Raw genomic sequence first — 16,796 nt, 5'->3', positions numbered from 1 at the left:
GATAAAGATGGAGAGGATCTTGGCCGCGTCTGTTGTGGTGATAAGTCACCCTTGCGGAGTCCTTGAACAGGCACAAAGGAGTTGATCGGGCCGTCTGATTGCCTGAGATGCTGACTTCATTTAGGTACCTGCTGTCTGAGAATTGGAAGTGATTACCGGGTATTGAAGTGTTTTTAATGTAGGTTTCCTTAGACAGAAGTCTTAGTCATAAGTTTCTTTCTTTTTTTTCTTGTTTTTTTAATATCTCCCAGTTTTCTCACCAATCATTAGTCGTCATCTCTTCCAACCATTAGCTAGGACCCCCTCTAATCAAACACAGTGCCACCAACCTGGGAGGGTAAAGGAAGCGTATGCATCCTACAAGAATTATGAAACTAGTTCCTGCCTCTTTTTAATCGCTATATTCTCAACTCCCCCTGCCAGATCAGGTCTGAGATCAAGCTGGTGGTCTCACAGTGGGGAAGTGTGTATAGTGGTGGGTCCAGAGCCTACACGCAATCATTGGGGAAAAGGCAGGAAGGGCAGGGCAAGAGTCCATAACAGTGCATCAAGCTGTGAGGACCACCAAAACTTCCTCACAATATGACAAGATACGAGATACTCTTGTCCTTGCATCTGATTGGCTTAAGTTACATTGGATAATGTTGATAACTGCATCATTGTCTATTACATTTAGATTTCACCTTTCTTAAGGCATTGGATTACTTTAGAAATTTCACACCCTCTTGTGCCCACTCTAAAAGGGATCTAATTTTTTAATACCATCAAAGTCTCAATATATCATGATGGTTATATATTATTAGTAATGTTAGGTTATATTGTAATATAATATTAATTAAATATTAATAACCGAAAAGTAAAAGTGATAAGAGAGAGACTGCACAGTTTAGAAGCATAGCTGACCTAGTCAGCATAAGGCTAAAATAGCATGAGCGAGCTAAAAGGGCTAATCACCACACGCAGACCGTGTTCCATCAAAATGAGGCTCAAATCACACAGGTTTAGAGGGAAACGCCGAATATCTGTGAGCACAAAGTCGACTGAAGGGTCTTCTGAGTTTTTGGCCTGTTTTCAGCTTTACGTCTTCTCTAAGCCGAACTCACAACTGCGGTGGGCTACTGGGCTTGTGACATCACCACCAGTCAGTGTGCTCCCACAGCGCCCCCAAACTGTTGTTCTCTAAAATGCATATGAAGTACCTCGTATCACCTTTTACTTAACGTATGCCGGCCTTACACCAAGTGACTTTTCAGGCAGTTTCACTGTCGCAGACAAATTTTCAGAGTTGCATCTGGCTTCCGTCGTCTCGGTCGTTTAGGTCAGGGTTGGGTCACGCGAGCTCTGTCTTTTTCTTGTCTTGGCGCTCAGATAAAATCAACTGTGTTTAATATTATCACTAAGTCTTTAGTCTTTGCTGGTGCAAATGGTGACATGGACATTGTAAATAACCAATAAACATGGCGAAGTATATCTACCAATGCATGTAACACTCGGCATCCCTACCTTACACGTTCCTGATGGTTAGCATTAGTCAGACACAGAACTGTGATGTGACACCAGACATGACATAATTTGGAAATACCATCCTCATTTTGAAATGCCGTTCACGTTTTTAAATACCGTGGGATTACCATTATACCGCCCAACCCTCCCTCCGCCTTAAATCTATGTTCCTGCTCACATTTAGCCTGAACTTTCCTGCAATTTTCTCTAGACTTTCAGGTTATGAGATCATGTCTTGCCCGGGGAGACTACCGTCTCTCTTTTTGTGGATGTCTTCTCTAGAGAGACATTCTAGGTCCTAGGTGTCGTCTAATTGTGCTTACCCCAGCAATGACCTGATTTTTTTTTCTTTCTTTTAAAAAGTGCACCGCGCTCTTACAACGCACTGGAAGGCTTCTATCTGTTCTACAAGTCAGCCTTCCAGCCGCCCACACGATCCACTCTGCTCCTCCTCCTCCTCCTCTGAATGATTCCCTTTCCACTCTGTCCTACGCTGCTGCCTGCTTCCCACTAGCCATTAAATCAAAGTTAGACCTTGAGTTGCTAATTTGAAACCTTGTACCTTAAGTCCTTTTTTTCCTTCCTTTTCTTTTTCTGATCCACATTCGTCCTCCAGAGGATTAAAGCTGCTCCTCAAATGTCAGATGGTTCATCATGTTTCCCAAGTACAGAATCGTGTCTTCAGCTTTTTTATCGCCACTGATGCCGTGTCCTGAAACTCTGTTCTGACCGAGGGCAGTTGTGAGAAGTGGGATCTTTCAGATTTGTTTATCTCCAATGCTCTCGTAAGCACTGGCTGTGAAGCACTTGATGGTAATGATCGTGCCAGATGAGGCATGCTGAAGGCTTAAGACTGTATTCGTACCGTATTTGATCAGCTGTTGAGTTCTCTGCTGCTGTGATGGCGGTCCAGTCATTAGAGACGTGACCTTTACTTTGTCTTTGTTTCATTTGTGGTTTATAGCGAATGATGATTATATGATCTATGTCAGGGTTTTCAAACTTTTTTTTTTTTAAACATTTTTTCACCACAGACTTATATCGCAACACAAACTCAACGTTTACTCCATTATAAATTGATATTTCTCTACACTACTATTAAAAATATTCAGAATTATGCTGAATCCCATTTCTCCATTTTGCTGACAGGTTTTTGTTGAGATAATGTATTTTTTGGAGATTTTCTCCTTTAAAAACTATGATAACCATTATATTATTGTAGTTTGATGTAATTTTAAAGTAGTATGACCCTTTTTTCTCCATAACAAGCAATAATGTCTCGGTAGGTAGGTAGTTAATTTCCAGTTCCACCTTAAATAATGAATCAGTACCCATTCTAGTGCCTGAAGTTACTGCAACATTTAAGGTGGAACTGGAAGTTTAAAAAATAGCTGAATTCAGTTTCATATCACAGAACAGCTAGGTGTGGGTGATATTGTTGAACACTTCTGAAGACGTATGATGCTTTAAGTCCAGAGGTGCTCTGTACTGCTTTGTTTTATTTGTGTTCTTGAAGTGTTGTTCTGTTTTAATCCGTTACACTGTGTAAGACACTCAAAAACACGGGGTAGGGTTAAAAGTAAGAAATGGGACTCACTCTTAAAGTGAAAACAGCAGTGGCCGGGCAGTCTACACAGGTCTGGTTTGCAGCATAAAGTGTGTTTCTGAGCCTGTTACAATTCTGTTATCATCTGTGTTAAGTTTGGCTCTCTTATCTTCACTTTCCTTTCTCTTTCTGTCCAATCAGAGAGCGTGACGGAAGTGCGAACCAACATCTACGTCACCAGTTTTGGACCAGTGTCCGACACAGACATGGTAAGTCTCTTTCCTATCTGAAGGTCATTCTCTGGAAGAGTGGCGTTAATTGTCTCCATTAAATCTTCTGTGTCCGATGCTAGAACTCCCCCTGACACTTTTACTGAGCAAATTAAGAGATTCGAATTCAAAAATCACCAAAACTGATCTGAGGTATTATAATAGAGTCAAAAGAGAACAGTTTCCCCTCCACTGTCCAAATAACACAAGTCAGCACAGGCATTTTAACTTTATTTTTGTGATTACGTGTTTTTAATTGATAAACACTACTAATATAAATATAATTCTGTTGTGTTGATCTTACATTGATTGTTTCTTAATTTTACATGTAAATATCCATTATTACAAGCTTTAACCTGATGCACTTATTTTTTATTGATCTAAATCACTAATATATAAATATAAATATGTTCATGTGAATAGCATTTACACGCTAGAGCAAAATTCATTTAAATTAAGTAGTTGCAGAAATGCATTAAACTACTGTTTTCCTGTTTCAAATTGTTAGTGTGACAGCAATTTTTACCCAGACATGTCCTCCTTTTTAGACTTAAAAAAATGTTCAGGCGGAATTTCACAAACGTCCGGGATGTTGTTTTTCTAGAGCTTACGTAGAACTTCGAGAAGCATTTCGTTCACAAACCCTCCCCTACTCCAATTGGTTCGCTTGAGTGAGAAGGGGGCGTGGTGAAGTAGCCTAAAATCTTCTGATTGGAGGGTCTGACTGTAGAGCTACCGTTATTGGTCGATAACCTTCTCTGTAAACATTTAATTGGTCAGTCTGCACGTCAGTAGTCCTTGTTTACGTCAGGCAAAGCTCATGTACCCACCCTCATCTCGAGCAGCTATGACCAAACGTAAAAATTCTCAGATTAATTAAAAAAAGAAATTCCAATGTTTTGTGTAGCAAATAAAGGCGTAAACGACCTAAAACCACACCCTACAACTGTGCCTCCAATTTGAATTTATTTTATGGCAAACAATCTTTTTCAAAGGGCTTTTGTCACTCGTGTAAGATAACCTTGTATCTCCCTAATGCTAATACTTCAAGGAGAAAGAAACCTGTGATGTAAGGCAGAGGATTTAATTTAAAGTAATCCTGGACTTTGTCTCCTGTCGCAGGTCGCAGGTTTAGGCTTTTGTCCTGCTGTTTTACTGTTGGCAAGATGTTGTTCTGCATTTCACACCAGATTCGTTCGAGGCGTGTCTTTGTTTCACCGCATTGGAAACAGCTGAGCGAGTTGAACGTGAGAAAACCGAGCCGTTTCCACTGGCCTTGAATCGAAGCCGTGCAGATTCACTTGTCAAATGCAGAGGAAGATGCAGTGCTGCGTTCTTTTTCTCCTGTCTTTCCCAGTGAGCTCCCGAGTGCGGCGCCTGGTTATAGGCTCATTTAAGGGAGAAGGTAATTGGTAGCGAGGGCGGCATGGAAGAAATGCATGCGTCTTAATCATACACACAATTGGCTCTGGCACGCAAGATGAATCACCGTAGCCATGTGGTAGCACTTTGTATTGGGTATAAGACATAATTTCCTAATGGTGAGAAGAAAACAGCGCAGTCTGTCGCATTATATGGAGCGTAAAATGATACTTGAATTACTAAGCGATAATTAGCTCTGTTAACATTAACATAACCATCCTATGGGTTTGGGATGATCTGGGATTTTGTGGAGGAAGTTTTCAGATATAAAATAAATATCAAAAGCAAAGAAACACCCGAAATGAAGAAGAAAATAGCAGGGCTATAATTAAATCTGAGAAAGGAAGCTATTAGCATAGCATTACAGTTTTGTTTGCTGTGAGGACAGGCGGCTTTAAAGGCATCGATTACCCCCGGTGTTCCGGTGACTACCTCAGAATCTCCCTGTGGGGGTCCTGACCATTGAAGGCCATGGTGAAATGGGGACAAGAAAGTATGCGGAGAAACAGATGGACTACAAAGTGCTCCTGTGTGGTCAGTGGAGCTGATAAAACGGACAGTGAGTGTAGATACGAGGTAGGTGTTCCTGATCCAGTCGACTGTGATCTTTCAGTGTTTGGCGCTCTGCTATACTGCTCTGTGTTTGGAATAAACGAAAGAGGGGAAAGACTTTAAGTAGAACAAGGTCAGACGTGCTGGAGATTCGAGTGATGAGCTCTGCTGCTGATTACCTCAGACATTTCCGTTCTCGAGGAGAGGGATATTTCTCCTTTTACGAGGCCATCAGTGCAGCCACTGGTCGTTCGTTATTCTGCCGCACTAGGCACAGCGCCCTTCTTTATGGTCCACTGCGTCCTCACTTCTGTTGGTCTCGTAGCCTAATGTCTTTGAGTCTTTAAACTTGTTCAGTTCTGCCACTGATGACGTCCATCTCCATTGTTCCTCTGCCTCCTTCCTCTCAGCATCTCCCTCATGATCCCTCCTAAGGCTTTATACTGTAGATATGGGCCAGTAACAGCTAAGGCTTATAGAGATGACTTCCTATTTGTTAGTATTTGCTTAATGTCTTTTCCCCGAGTGAACACAGTGCTGGGTCTTAATGATACATCAAAATACCAAAAAGATCAAACCCAACAGCAGCATTCTCCCGCTGTCTAAACAGCTCTGTTCAACGCCTTTAAATGTTAATGAGCCGCTCGCTGTTCACCCCGACCCTGAGCACACAGCTGTTTTACTTTTTTCTCTGTGTTCGTTTGATTGTCCTGCTCAGTTTAACCCTTTTTTTTTTTTTTGCGCTCTCACATAAAGAGGCAGGGCCAGCACTGTGATTGGACGGTCTCAGACGAGGGGGCGGGACCACTTTCAAGTGTTTGTACTTGATGTAAAGAGCTGCACAAAATAAGAGGTATTCCCTTAATACGCACATGTAGTTTTTTATATATTTTTTTGCTTGAAATGTGAAAACAACGTGAAGCAGGCAACGTGACGTATATTTATTTATTTAATAATAATGGGCAGCAGGAATGCGTGTCGGGTTATTGAACCCGTTTCAACCCCAGTATTCACTTGTAGTGCGTCTAATGAATGCTCAATTTACCATCGCAGTAGGTAATCATAGGACGGCCTACTAATTACATGCTGCTTCAGAGGCACATGCTTTACGAGGCACACTGAAGGAGGAGCTGTCAGCACGCTGAGGAGAAAAGAGAAAATGCAAGGTCATGGACACTGACGAGTTGATAAATTCAAAACCTGAACTTCCTTCTCTCAGTGATGTCCTCTCTGAGATCGTCAAATCATCAAAGCACACTTGGAGTTCTTCTCCGTACCATTGTTTAAGCGTTATCCAGCTTTGCGAGGGAAAATGTGTCCTAAGAGTGTTTAGTTTATCTGAAAACAACCACAAAAATGGCCCTGTGCGTCCGGCCTTGTCTCTTTTTCTCTTTTATTTTCCCTGCGCCAGTATTTTCCTTTCTATTTTTCTCTCTTCCGTTCCTGGCCTTGTCCTTCCTCCTCCAATGTTTCACACATTTGCTTCCCCTCCTGTTTTCCTTGGTCTTGAAAAATGGTGCCATTTTATCCCTTTCTCTGTGCTACCACTGACCAAATCCACCCCGCCTCCCTCCAAACTGGGGACAAACGCACAATACGAACACACACACAACCCACTGGAACGCGCCCCCCTCGTGGGCTTTGTGTGCCGAGCCGGGCGTGTTGAAATTGAGGCCAGTCTAATCTGCCCCAGGTGTTGTGCTGAGCCTCGTGCATGCTGAGGATGGCAGCGCCAGTCAGGGGCTCGCCCCAAAAAAAGCCGGGGAAGTTCTCTGCTCATTTAAAAAAATGCACTGTAGTGCAAAGATACCGCTGGCATCAGGAGCTCCAATATGTGCTGGGCCAGAGCTTGTCTTTTTTAAAGTCTTTATAGAAATGAAGGCTCCGGTTTCCACCCCTTTCTCTCTTCCCTGAGCTTTACGTATGGTGTACATCAGGAGTTCCCAAGCTAGGTGTTGGAACCCTTTGTGAAGTGGCTTGTAGCTTGATTCACACATGAGGACTGGGGGAAGGCTATGTCTTATGCTGATTTTCCACTGCGTGGTACCTACTCGACTCGGCTTGGCTCTTCTCAGCTTTTTTGCTTTTCCATCAGGTAACTTTGGTCTGTGGTAGGGCTGTGCCGTATCGTATCATTCACGATAACGTCTACCCTCGCTGTTACAGGTCAGTGGAGCAACGGTTGTGAAGCTTAAGTTAAAAATATCACGTAGTGTTTCTTTAAACGTCCATTTTTAAGGGATTATTTTTTTATTATTTATTTGTGGTTCACCTCCTTTTGCGTTGACTTCCTGCTGATCTCTTTTTCAGGGGTCCGCTCCGATTGGATTCCACCATGTGATCACACACAGGCAAAGCATGTGTTAGGACGCTTTAGGATGTCTTCACCCCTAAAGGAAGGACACGTTGTTGTGGCTGTTTTCTTCGTTATATTCCGTGTGGTTGGCCATCCACATCCTTTCCCCGGTGTCCTTGCTCAAGGGGACGCGAAAGCCAAATTACTGGTCCCACAGCGAAATGTAAGGAAGGGTGGGAGTGAGGTCAACCTGAGAATTACAGCCATCGTTGCCAAGGCTCTTCCAGAACTGTGTCCTTCAGACGTTGCATGCCCAGGGAGCTCCGGATCTGTAATTCTCCCTCACTACAGCGCTTGTTCTTATTCAGCGTGCCGGTTAGAATTTCTTTTTTCATGTCATATTATGACAAACCTACATTCAGGGAGCTAGCGTAAGTGTTAAAAGCTAAATGGGCTAAAGTCTAGTCTGAGGCAATTTGCATCCTTAATAGGTGGCATCCAAGAGAGGTGGCATGGAGTTACCATAGCTACAAGTTTGTTAGCTTGCCTTCTCCTACAAACCCATGCTGTGTAATTGCATGGCATCTTAAGACTCTGGCTTCCCAGACGTCCCTCGTGCCGTTGTTTTATCTCTTCACACTTGTTTACCTCCGTTAGCCAGCCTTCTATCTCTAATGATCTTTAATTTGAGTCGGGACAGATGAGTTACACAATTTTTAATTACGAGTGCACCATGAGGTATTGCATATGTTATGCTTCTAAAGCTTTAAAAAGCAGTAAGTATCTGCTCCGGGGTGAAGCACGAGGCTTTGTCATTTCCTTCGGAGGCAGGGGAGACATCATAAACTGTGGGGTGCATACCTTATCATCTGCTAAACGAGAGGAGTCGGCTACGGATCCAAGCCATGCGGTGGGCTCAAAGGACTAAATTTGACATGTCACATAATCAATATTAATCATAAGCAAGGAAAAGACGAAGGCTTACAGAAGCGGCGGAGCCTGCAGAGGAGGGTAGGTTCCTGCTGAAATCGTAGTTATTTAATGCAAGCGCTGTGAGATAAGAATATTTTATTTATTTATTTTTAAATGTTTAATTTTTTTTTCACGGCCTGCCTAAGTACACAAGACACACTGCGCCTATCTGTGGACATAACATCTCTTCTTATGGGCCCCTTGTGTCATTTTGACATTGTAATCCAAGCTGTTTGCCTCACGCAAAGCAAACCCAGTTAGCAGCCGTCACTCAGCGGGTGCTGCGTCCACCGCAGAGACAAATGTCCACCTGCGGTTCTGTTTAAAACGTTACCTATAATGCCCATTATTTCTCCTAATCAAATAACACCATTGATCCCAAGGAGGGTCTCTGTCTTGATCGATCAGCAACTAAACTGAAACGTTTGACTCAATAAAAGGTAATGATGCAACGTTGGCTTTGCAGATGTGGCGCCTGCTCCGGTATGGATCCGACCGCACGAGTGATCAGTCAAATAATCTTTTAAAAGGAGTCATATTAAGAAAAAAAATGACTTGTTCAGTGTGTTTTCCCATTAACTGGAACCTACCAACCCACAAACTGTGAACAGGCGCTGGGCGATATGACCACAAATCAATATCACGATTAATTGAACATTTTACCTCGATTACGATTAATAAAAGATACATTTGTTTTTGTTTGTTGCCCTCGTAGTTCAAGGCTTGTACTGTGAATGCGCTGAAGTATTAAAGGAAAGGTCTACAAATGTGGGGCCATCCTTGCCTCATGGTTTGATTATTTTTGGAACCGAATGAACTGAAATGTAACTCGTCTGTTAGTTTTTTGTATTCACTGTTTGAATCACCACAGAAAGTCATTTGTAACTCGCTGTTACAATGATTAGTTTGCTGATTAGTTTTGTAGCACTTTCAGTTTGTGTTTACTTTCATGCAGTTAGCGCTCTTCTGAATTGGGAAACATCTCCAATTTTCGAATCTGCTCGATTCGCTCACTCCGCCTCCTTGTTTAGGTTCTCCTACGTGATGCTTCCAGGTGTCAGATTGGAAGGGGCAGAGCCATGTGACTACAGCGTGGTTTTAAAAAAGTACATGAACACACACAGAATCAAAACCATTCATTCAGTTTCTTGGGATCAGAAAATATGGGATAAAATTCTTCCGTAGGGTTTAGACACTTCAGAGATGCCCCACTGCTCTTCTGAGTCTCTCCAGTCGCAGCGCTGGACCCTGGATCAGTTTGACCTTGTACTTGCAGCTCTTTACCTTTAAAGGGATCAGGATGTTCGGAACAGGGCTGTTTTTACGGGTCACACACACATTCAACCAACCAACCTCAGATCAAATATATTTGAGGAGGTGAAGTCCAGAAATTTCCAAAACTGCTTCACACGTCCTCAGTCTCTCTCCAGCGCTTGTGTCTTGTTTGTGTGCCCTTTGTTTCTGTGCAGTATTAAGTCTCTACAGCATTAACATTGTATATGAGATCATTTATGTAATCTAAAAAATATACAGGGCACGTTTTTTGTAGGTTATATTCAAACACAATGCCGTTTTATCTAAGAAACTTTGGTCCAGGAGCCAACCCCTCGTGAGCACAGTTGGAATATAATAAAAGAGTATGTCCCTTACTTAAGTGTTGCATTTAAATATAGATTTCTGGAAATGCCTTCGGAAGTGTTGGCCCGGAATAAACCTCTTGCCAAACGTGCTTTTGCCTGGAAGCCTAGATCCTGAGAGGCGTAAGTACAGTGACAGCAAGCTATGACTGACAGCAGATCACACATTGACAGGTCGCACTGCCGCCGAAGACGAGAAAAAGGTTGACAGAAGTGTGAAGAGGACCGAGAAAGAAAGATAAGGATAGAGGGAGAAAAGGAGGGGGAAGACCAGGACGACAGAGGAGGCCGTGGAGAAACAGCAGACCTGATTTGTTCACGTTACAGTGCTGCGCTCGCCTCGTTCGTCTCTGAATAGAGAGATTAGAGAATCCTGATGCCTTTCACTCTGCTAATTCTCTTTGTTATGGCGTGTGATCATGGCCGGTGCGGCAGCTGATGTTCACTCGTCCTCCAGTAACAGAGGCAGGTAATCGGGATATAATCAGTAATCAGGGTGATGAGGCTCCCTCGTTTGAATCCCCGTTGTTTCTTCCTAACTGCCCCCATTATCCTGCCTGCTCAGATAAATCAAACCCTGGTGCAGATGGGAAGCTCAGCTGTGCAGACGGATGAGACAAAAGACGGTGTCAGGTTTTTCTTATGTGGCTTAGACCACTGTTCTAATCAATAGTGGGATTTCCACTGAGTTCTTTATGATGTTTGTGTATTATGCATTAAAAACCTGAATGGAAAAGACCCAAAAATAACACAAATATCAACAAAAGATTGGTGAAAAATATTAAAATATCATATGATGATGAAGTTCTATATAAATGAGTGTGTTTTGATATGAATACAAAAAAAACACAATTCTGATCAAAGCAAAAACCCACTCAAATCTGTCCGTCTCCTTGATTCAGTGCTGCCCCTGGATTAGAGGGTTAAGGGGAAAGCAAGGAACCTGAGTAGAGTAGCGACCGCGCAGTGGAAAAGCACAAATTGTTTTGTTGCATCTCTGGGTCGAAAATCTCAAGTCGATTATTCACCATGACGCTTGCCTCTTGCCGCCAAACCACAGCCACAAACCACATTCTTCTCACAGAGACGACTAGTCGTTATTCACTTTAGTGCCTTCCAAATCAAAGAGGAGGTAAGGACTGTGGGACCAGTTTTCTACTTTGACTCTTTGAGACAAGAATGCAACTTTCCACACCTTTCATACTAGGGTTGTGTGGGATGAGGGTAAAACGGTTTTAAAAAATGTGGACGGAATCTCAAAATGAGGTGTGTGTGGTGTGTCAAATTTATGCTCTGTGTCTTTAAGAACAAAGGCCAAAGAGTTAATTCATGTGCGTTTAAGAGGGCCACAGGGAGGGGGCGCTGTGTGAACTCAGAGTGTGTTAAAAGAGAGAGGAATGAAGCTGAAAACTGAGAAACACTCAGAAGACCCTTCACTCGACTCACGTGCTCACAGCTATGAGGCTTTATCTCTAAATTTATCTCTAGAACTGCACAGCGCCAAAAACCCTTCACTCGACCACATACACAGATATATACAGCCCAACGGTGCACCCCAATACCATACACCGTGTTAATATTTTGAGACTTTATGACGATATGAAGGGTGGCACGGTGGTGCAGCAGGTAGTGTCACAGTCACACAGCTCCAGGGGCCTGGAGGTTGTGGGTTTGATTCCCGCTCCAGGTGACTGTCTGTGAGGAGTGTGGTGTGTTCTCTCTGTGTCTGCATGAGTTTCCTCCGGGTGACTGTCTGTGAGGAGTATGGTGTGTTCTCTCTGTGTCTGCGTGGGTTTCCGCCGGGTGACTGTCTGTGAGGAGTGTGGTGTGTTCTCTCTGTGTCTGCGTGGGTTTCCTCCGGGTGACTGTCTGTGAGGAGTGTGGTGTGTTCTCTCTGTGTCTGCGTGGGTTTCCTCCGGGTGACTGTCTGTGAGGAGTGTGGTGTGTTCTCCCTGTGTCTGTGTGGGTTTCCTCCGGGTGCTCCGGTATCCTCCCACAGTCCAAAAACACATGTTGGTAGGTGGATTGGCGACTTAAAAGTGTCCGTAGGTGTGAATGTGTGTGTGTGTCTGTGTTGCCCTGTGAAGAACTGGTGCCCCCTCCAGGGTGTATTCCCGCCTTGTGCCCAGTGATTCCAGGTAGGCTCTGGACCCACCGTTGTTTTACTCATAGTAGACTCTCAGAGTCAAAAGGTTGGCTGCAGGTACATTATTGGTCACTATAAACAGTGTAATGTACTTTTAAAGGTACAGCAGTGGTGTTAAAGCCCAGTTGTGTCCCCTAAAGGTACATTACGTTCTTTTCTCCAGAAGAAGAGGGGGATAGATGTAATCTTTCATTAAAGAACTGTGTAAAATAAAGTCCTGGTGATTAAATGGGTCTCATGAAATCAACACAGTGGGTTCCCTAAACCCACAAATGGGTTCCCTAATAAAGGAACACACTATGTAGCTCCACAGTGACAGTTTAAAAAGTAGTGAAAGAATTAGTGTCATTTATCAATACGAGTACAAACGTTTGCACAGAGCACTGCACACACAGAATCAGACGAAGCGTAGCAGAATGAAGTCTGTTGACCAACTGTGCATGGTTTTCGTAGTTGAACAAAGTCCTTGTCTCCCACCGTTTGGAGTTCTTGTTCACTCTTGTAGCATCTCAGTTTACAGTCTGTCTTCCGAGGCTCTCAAAGCAGAGGTAAATTAAACAGATCATTAGATCGATCGCTTCGTCGGCCACTGTACCACTCTCAGGAAAAAAGGCTCCAAACACTCGGCTGCTCGCCTGTTTCAGAGCAACTGTGTGTGTGTGTGTGTGTGCACGCAACACGCCTTGTGAACATCTAAGTGCATTTTAGGTGAGGCACTTCTTTCCAGCACAATTTGCGCAGCAGTTTGCATCCTATTTGTAGCCGTTGCACCCGGCTTGTGTCAGACAGCCTTGTACAGCCTGTGCCCGGCAGATAAGCGCTGTGATGTGGCTGACTTCACAGCTCCGAGGAACGGGCTGGCGAGCTCAGAGCACCGGGTTCATCCTCTCTGTCGCCGAAGACCCAAGAAGATTCAAAACCCTTTCAATTAGACGTGAATGCAAAAGTGACCACGCTCAACTGACGCCGTCTTTGTGCTCAGATGTGCCGGGCTGCACTTTCCATCGGTCACAACTCTGAGATAAAGCAATCAGCAGGGGCGGTCAGTCAGTTAGGCCGCCTTTTGTGGGCGACTCCTTTGAAAAACACCATCCGCAGCACATTAATCAGACGCCTCGGCCAAGCAAATTAAATGGTAGGACGACGATGCTGCTTTTTAATTAATTGCGTAATGCTACAGTGGACTAGACTTCAGTTACGGCAGACCACGTCAACACCTGGGGGAATTCTTTATTAATTTGTTAGTGGAAGGTTCTGGAAGCTTGAATTCCTAGTAGACACAATTAAGAAACGGAGACCTCTGCGTTTTATGAAGGAAGAAATGAAGTACAAAACGCACACATTCAGAGATTCCATTGTGTTCCCCGTAACGGAGAGTACGCTGTATAATTCATTGTCGTTGTTCTTCCGCACAGCACAGGAAATCTGGTCTTCATCCTCTGACAGCAAAACCCATTTGGGCGGAAGCTCTGAGCATGTGCAACCATCAAAATACTCGCATGAAATTAAACATTCAAATCAGGCTTTGACGTCCAAACGCTCCGACATTGATTGAGTCTTTAAAATCCTTCCGGACCTCCTCCGTGTGTCTCTCCGCCTTTAGCTCCTTTTAAAGATGAACTCAAGTGACCACATTTACCTCTCTGCACAGCAGGCTTCGGCGGAGACACGAGCTGAATCCCCGTTCTTGCTTAGCCCTCAACCTGGCTTGATGTGGCTTAGCGCTATCGACCCCTGTTCACAGAGTGGGAAACAAATCCCCTGACTTTGCCCCATATCATTTGCTCAAGAATATCATGCCATGACCATATGCCTGGGTTTTTTTTCCCCTCTCCATTCGTGCTCCTGCGGTATCCCTGCAGTATTTTCTGCTGTTAATGACCTGCTTAGATGGACCGCAGTGTTGAGGTGGTTACATTAAAACAGCACTTCCTAAAAACAGTCATATCTCTACAGCCGCAATTCCAAATAACCTGAGGACACTTTACAACAAACACTACACAAAATACCATTCAACACTCAGTCAACAAACACACACTGGTGGGAAGTGGCAGGGAAATACACACAATGTCCTCTCAACGAGCGACCGTCCAAGTCAGTTCACCTAACCGCCATGTTGTTGGACTGGGTGATGAAACCGGAGGAAACCCACAGGGACACAGGGAGAACATGGAATGAGTTTACGTTTGCTGTTTATATTAAAGCACATTATTTACCTTATTTATTTTATATAAAATCTGAATCTTCGTAAGTTACAGTTGTTTACAAAATAACCAAATGTTATTTTTTTCCATTCATTATAAACGTTAATATTTATTGTGTTGCAAAAGTGTTTTCTTAAAATGAATGAAATATATTTTCAGTGTTTTTTCATATTGCAGAGAATATCGTCAAAATATACCCTGAAATATCGTCATGTTATTTATAAGGTCCATATCGCCCACCCCTAACTTAACCACAGGAAAAATGTGACAGCAGGACTCTCTTGAAATGATTTTTTTATGAATAAGCCTGGGTTTTTTCATCGGTTAAACGTGTTGACATCTTGTGAGTCAACTTCTTGCTGCACTGCTTACTTTCACAGATAATCTATAGAGAGGATACACTATATACATCCACATACTGCAATGCAATACACTGTTACTATGGCTCTGTTTGAAAAAGGAATTACTCCAGTTATTACAGGTTATGTTCACAATAAAAAAAATAATAATAAATAAATAAAACCCACTGTTTTTTTAAGAGGATTTTCCTTACCATTTGTTGCTCTCGGGTTTGTTTGCACTGGAAACCTGTCTATTGTGTTTACGAAGCCCAAGTGTGAGTAAACGTATGCTAGGCTTTCTTTCTCTCAGAACAAAAATGCATGAAAAAACACGAGGATTCTGCTCTATCCCTGTTCCATACGTTGGTATTACTGTTGTTCTAATGATCTTCGTTTTGCTCTTAAGGTGGAACTGATTCTAAATTTGAGAGACCGCTAACTACTAAAGAAAACACAGACGGACAAGGGCTACAAAACTCTTCAGACTTGAGTTACAAGTTAACGTTCAGCCCCGTACAAACAACAGTTGTTTACTTTCATCAAACATACTGTTCCGCCTTAAAAGACTTGGGGCTTCTGAACATAAACAAACTAGAAAACAGCACTTCCACAGATTCGTCAATGCTCTCTTTACATTCAAATTCTTATCTTTGACTGTAGTCATCATCATCCTGGATGGGATGGAACTTGGCCTTGACGCAATGCACCAACGCTGTGACCACGCTGCATGTGGAACTAGGTCAAAACCCAGCGCTCCATGAGGGCAGAGAGCGGGGGAAGCCCCGGGCACACTTGCATGATTCCTCACGGTTGTGGTTTGCGTTCTTCCGTCTCACACGGGGTTAGCTTTGAGCAAAGCCACACAAAGCTGCATGTGATAATTAACACAGCGAGAGGGGTGATTGAATAAGGGAGGTAATATAGGACCTGGAGAGAGTCATTAGCATCAGTATCTATTCATTTCCGTGGGATTTGCACAGTGGCACATGCACACCTGGAAGGACGTATGCTGGATCCTGCGTTATCGCATCATGAGGACTGTGTTCTGGCATCAGAACTACAACCCAAACACATGCCGGTGTGGCGGTGTCAGGGCTTTTACTCCTCCTGCTGTTTTCAGAAGTGATCATCTATAGTGCATCAAGATGTAGTTCTCTTTCAATCACCATTTCTTTCAAAATCAGCGATGTACCATTGAATCACCAGGATAAAAAGAAAGTATTGATGGGAGAAACAGACTGAATGGTTGATGGCACTTTACTAATCTGTATATGCATGCCAATAAGGGCAGAGAGACCAGGAACATTTTTAAGAACTGAAAAAAAGACCTTGGAGACACCACATGACTTTTAAAGTCGCAGCAGATTATAAACAGACTCTATCTCACACTACATGACTATTTTTACTGATTTTTATGCAGAGTGTAAATGTCAGGCACGCACTACACGACTGGGGATTACCCACTACACGACCCCAAACTCCCGAACTAAACACACGACTCGCGTTGCCTTGGAGACACAGATAAACATGGACCTACAACTCACTGTGGTTATTGTTTGCGCTGCTAATTTGTCTAAAATGTCTTTGGGTCTTGGATGGGACAAAAATGTCAGCACGGTCTCTACACACAGCAGAGGGAGCTGGAGATAAGTAGAATACCAAATACTAGATGTTATACCTTAAATGTTTAGAAACCTTAGCGGCATTAGTGAGCTCCACATAAAGGAATAAAGGCTGCGACCATCTGTTCTGTGGTCCACTGTTCTGTTTCTCTTACATGTAATACTAGTATTTTGGGGATATTTTTTACTATGAAATGGCTTGTTTTTACCATTTAATCCGCAAAGCCCTTTGCACAATACACGACTTTCCCTCCAACTGAAAACTGCGACTGCACCAGTCTGCAGC

The 16,796-nt window shown here is 43.2% G+C and overlaps 1 protein-coding gene across 1 annotated transcript in view; it reads left to right on the top strand.

The window, feature by feature from the left end:
* LOC136668221 (gamma-aminobutyric acid receptor subunit alpha-3-like) overlaps positions 1–16,796 on the top strand; it is a 152,592-nt gene that overhangs the window by 53,010 nt on the left and 82,786 nt on the right. The window contains exon 4 of the mRNA XM_066645592.1: positions 3,251–3,318. Within this exon, the coding sequence (XP_066501689.1) occupies positions 3,251–3,318 (68 nt within the window). The remainder of the gene's footprint in view (positions 1–3,250; positions 3,319–16,796) is intronic.

This window comes from Hoplias malabaricus, chromosome 15 (assembly GCF_029633855.1).
Source record: "Hoplias malabaricus isolate fHopMal1 chromosome 15, fHopMal1.hap1, whole genome shotgun sequence".
NCBI lineage: Eukaryota > Metazoa > Chordata > Actinopteri > Characiformes > Erythrinidae > Hoplias > Hoplias malabaricus.
The sequence above is the reverse complement of the archived record's forward strand: the minus strand, read 5'-3'. Positions and strand labels throughout refer to the sequence as shown.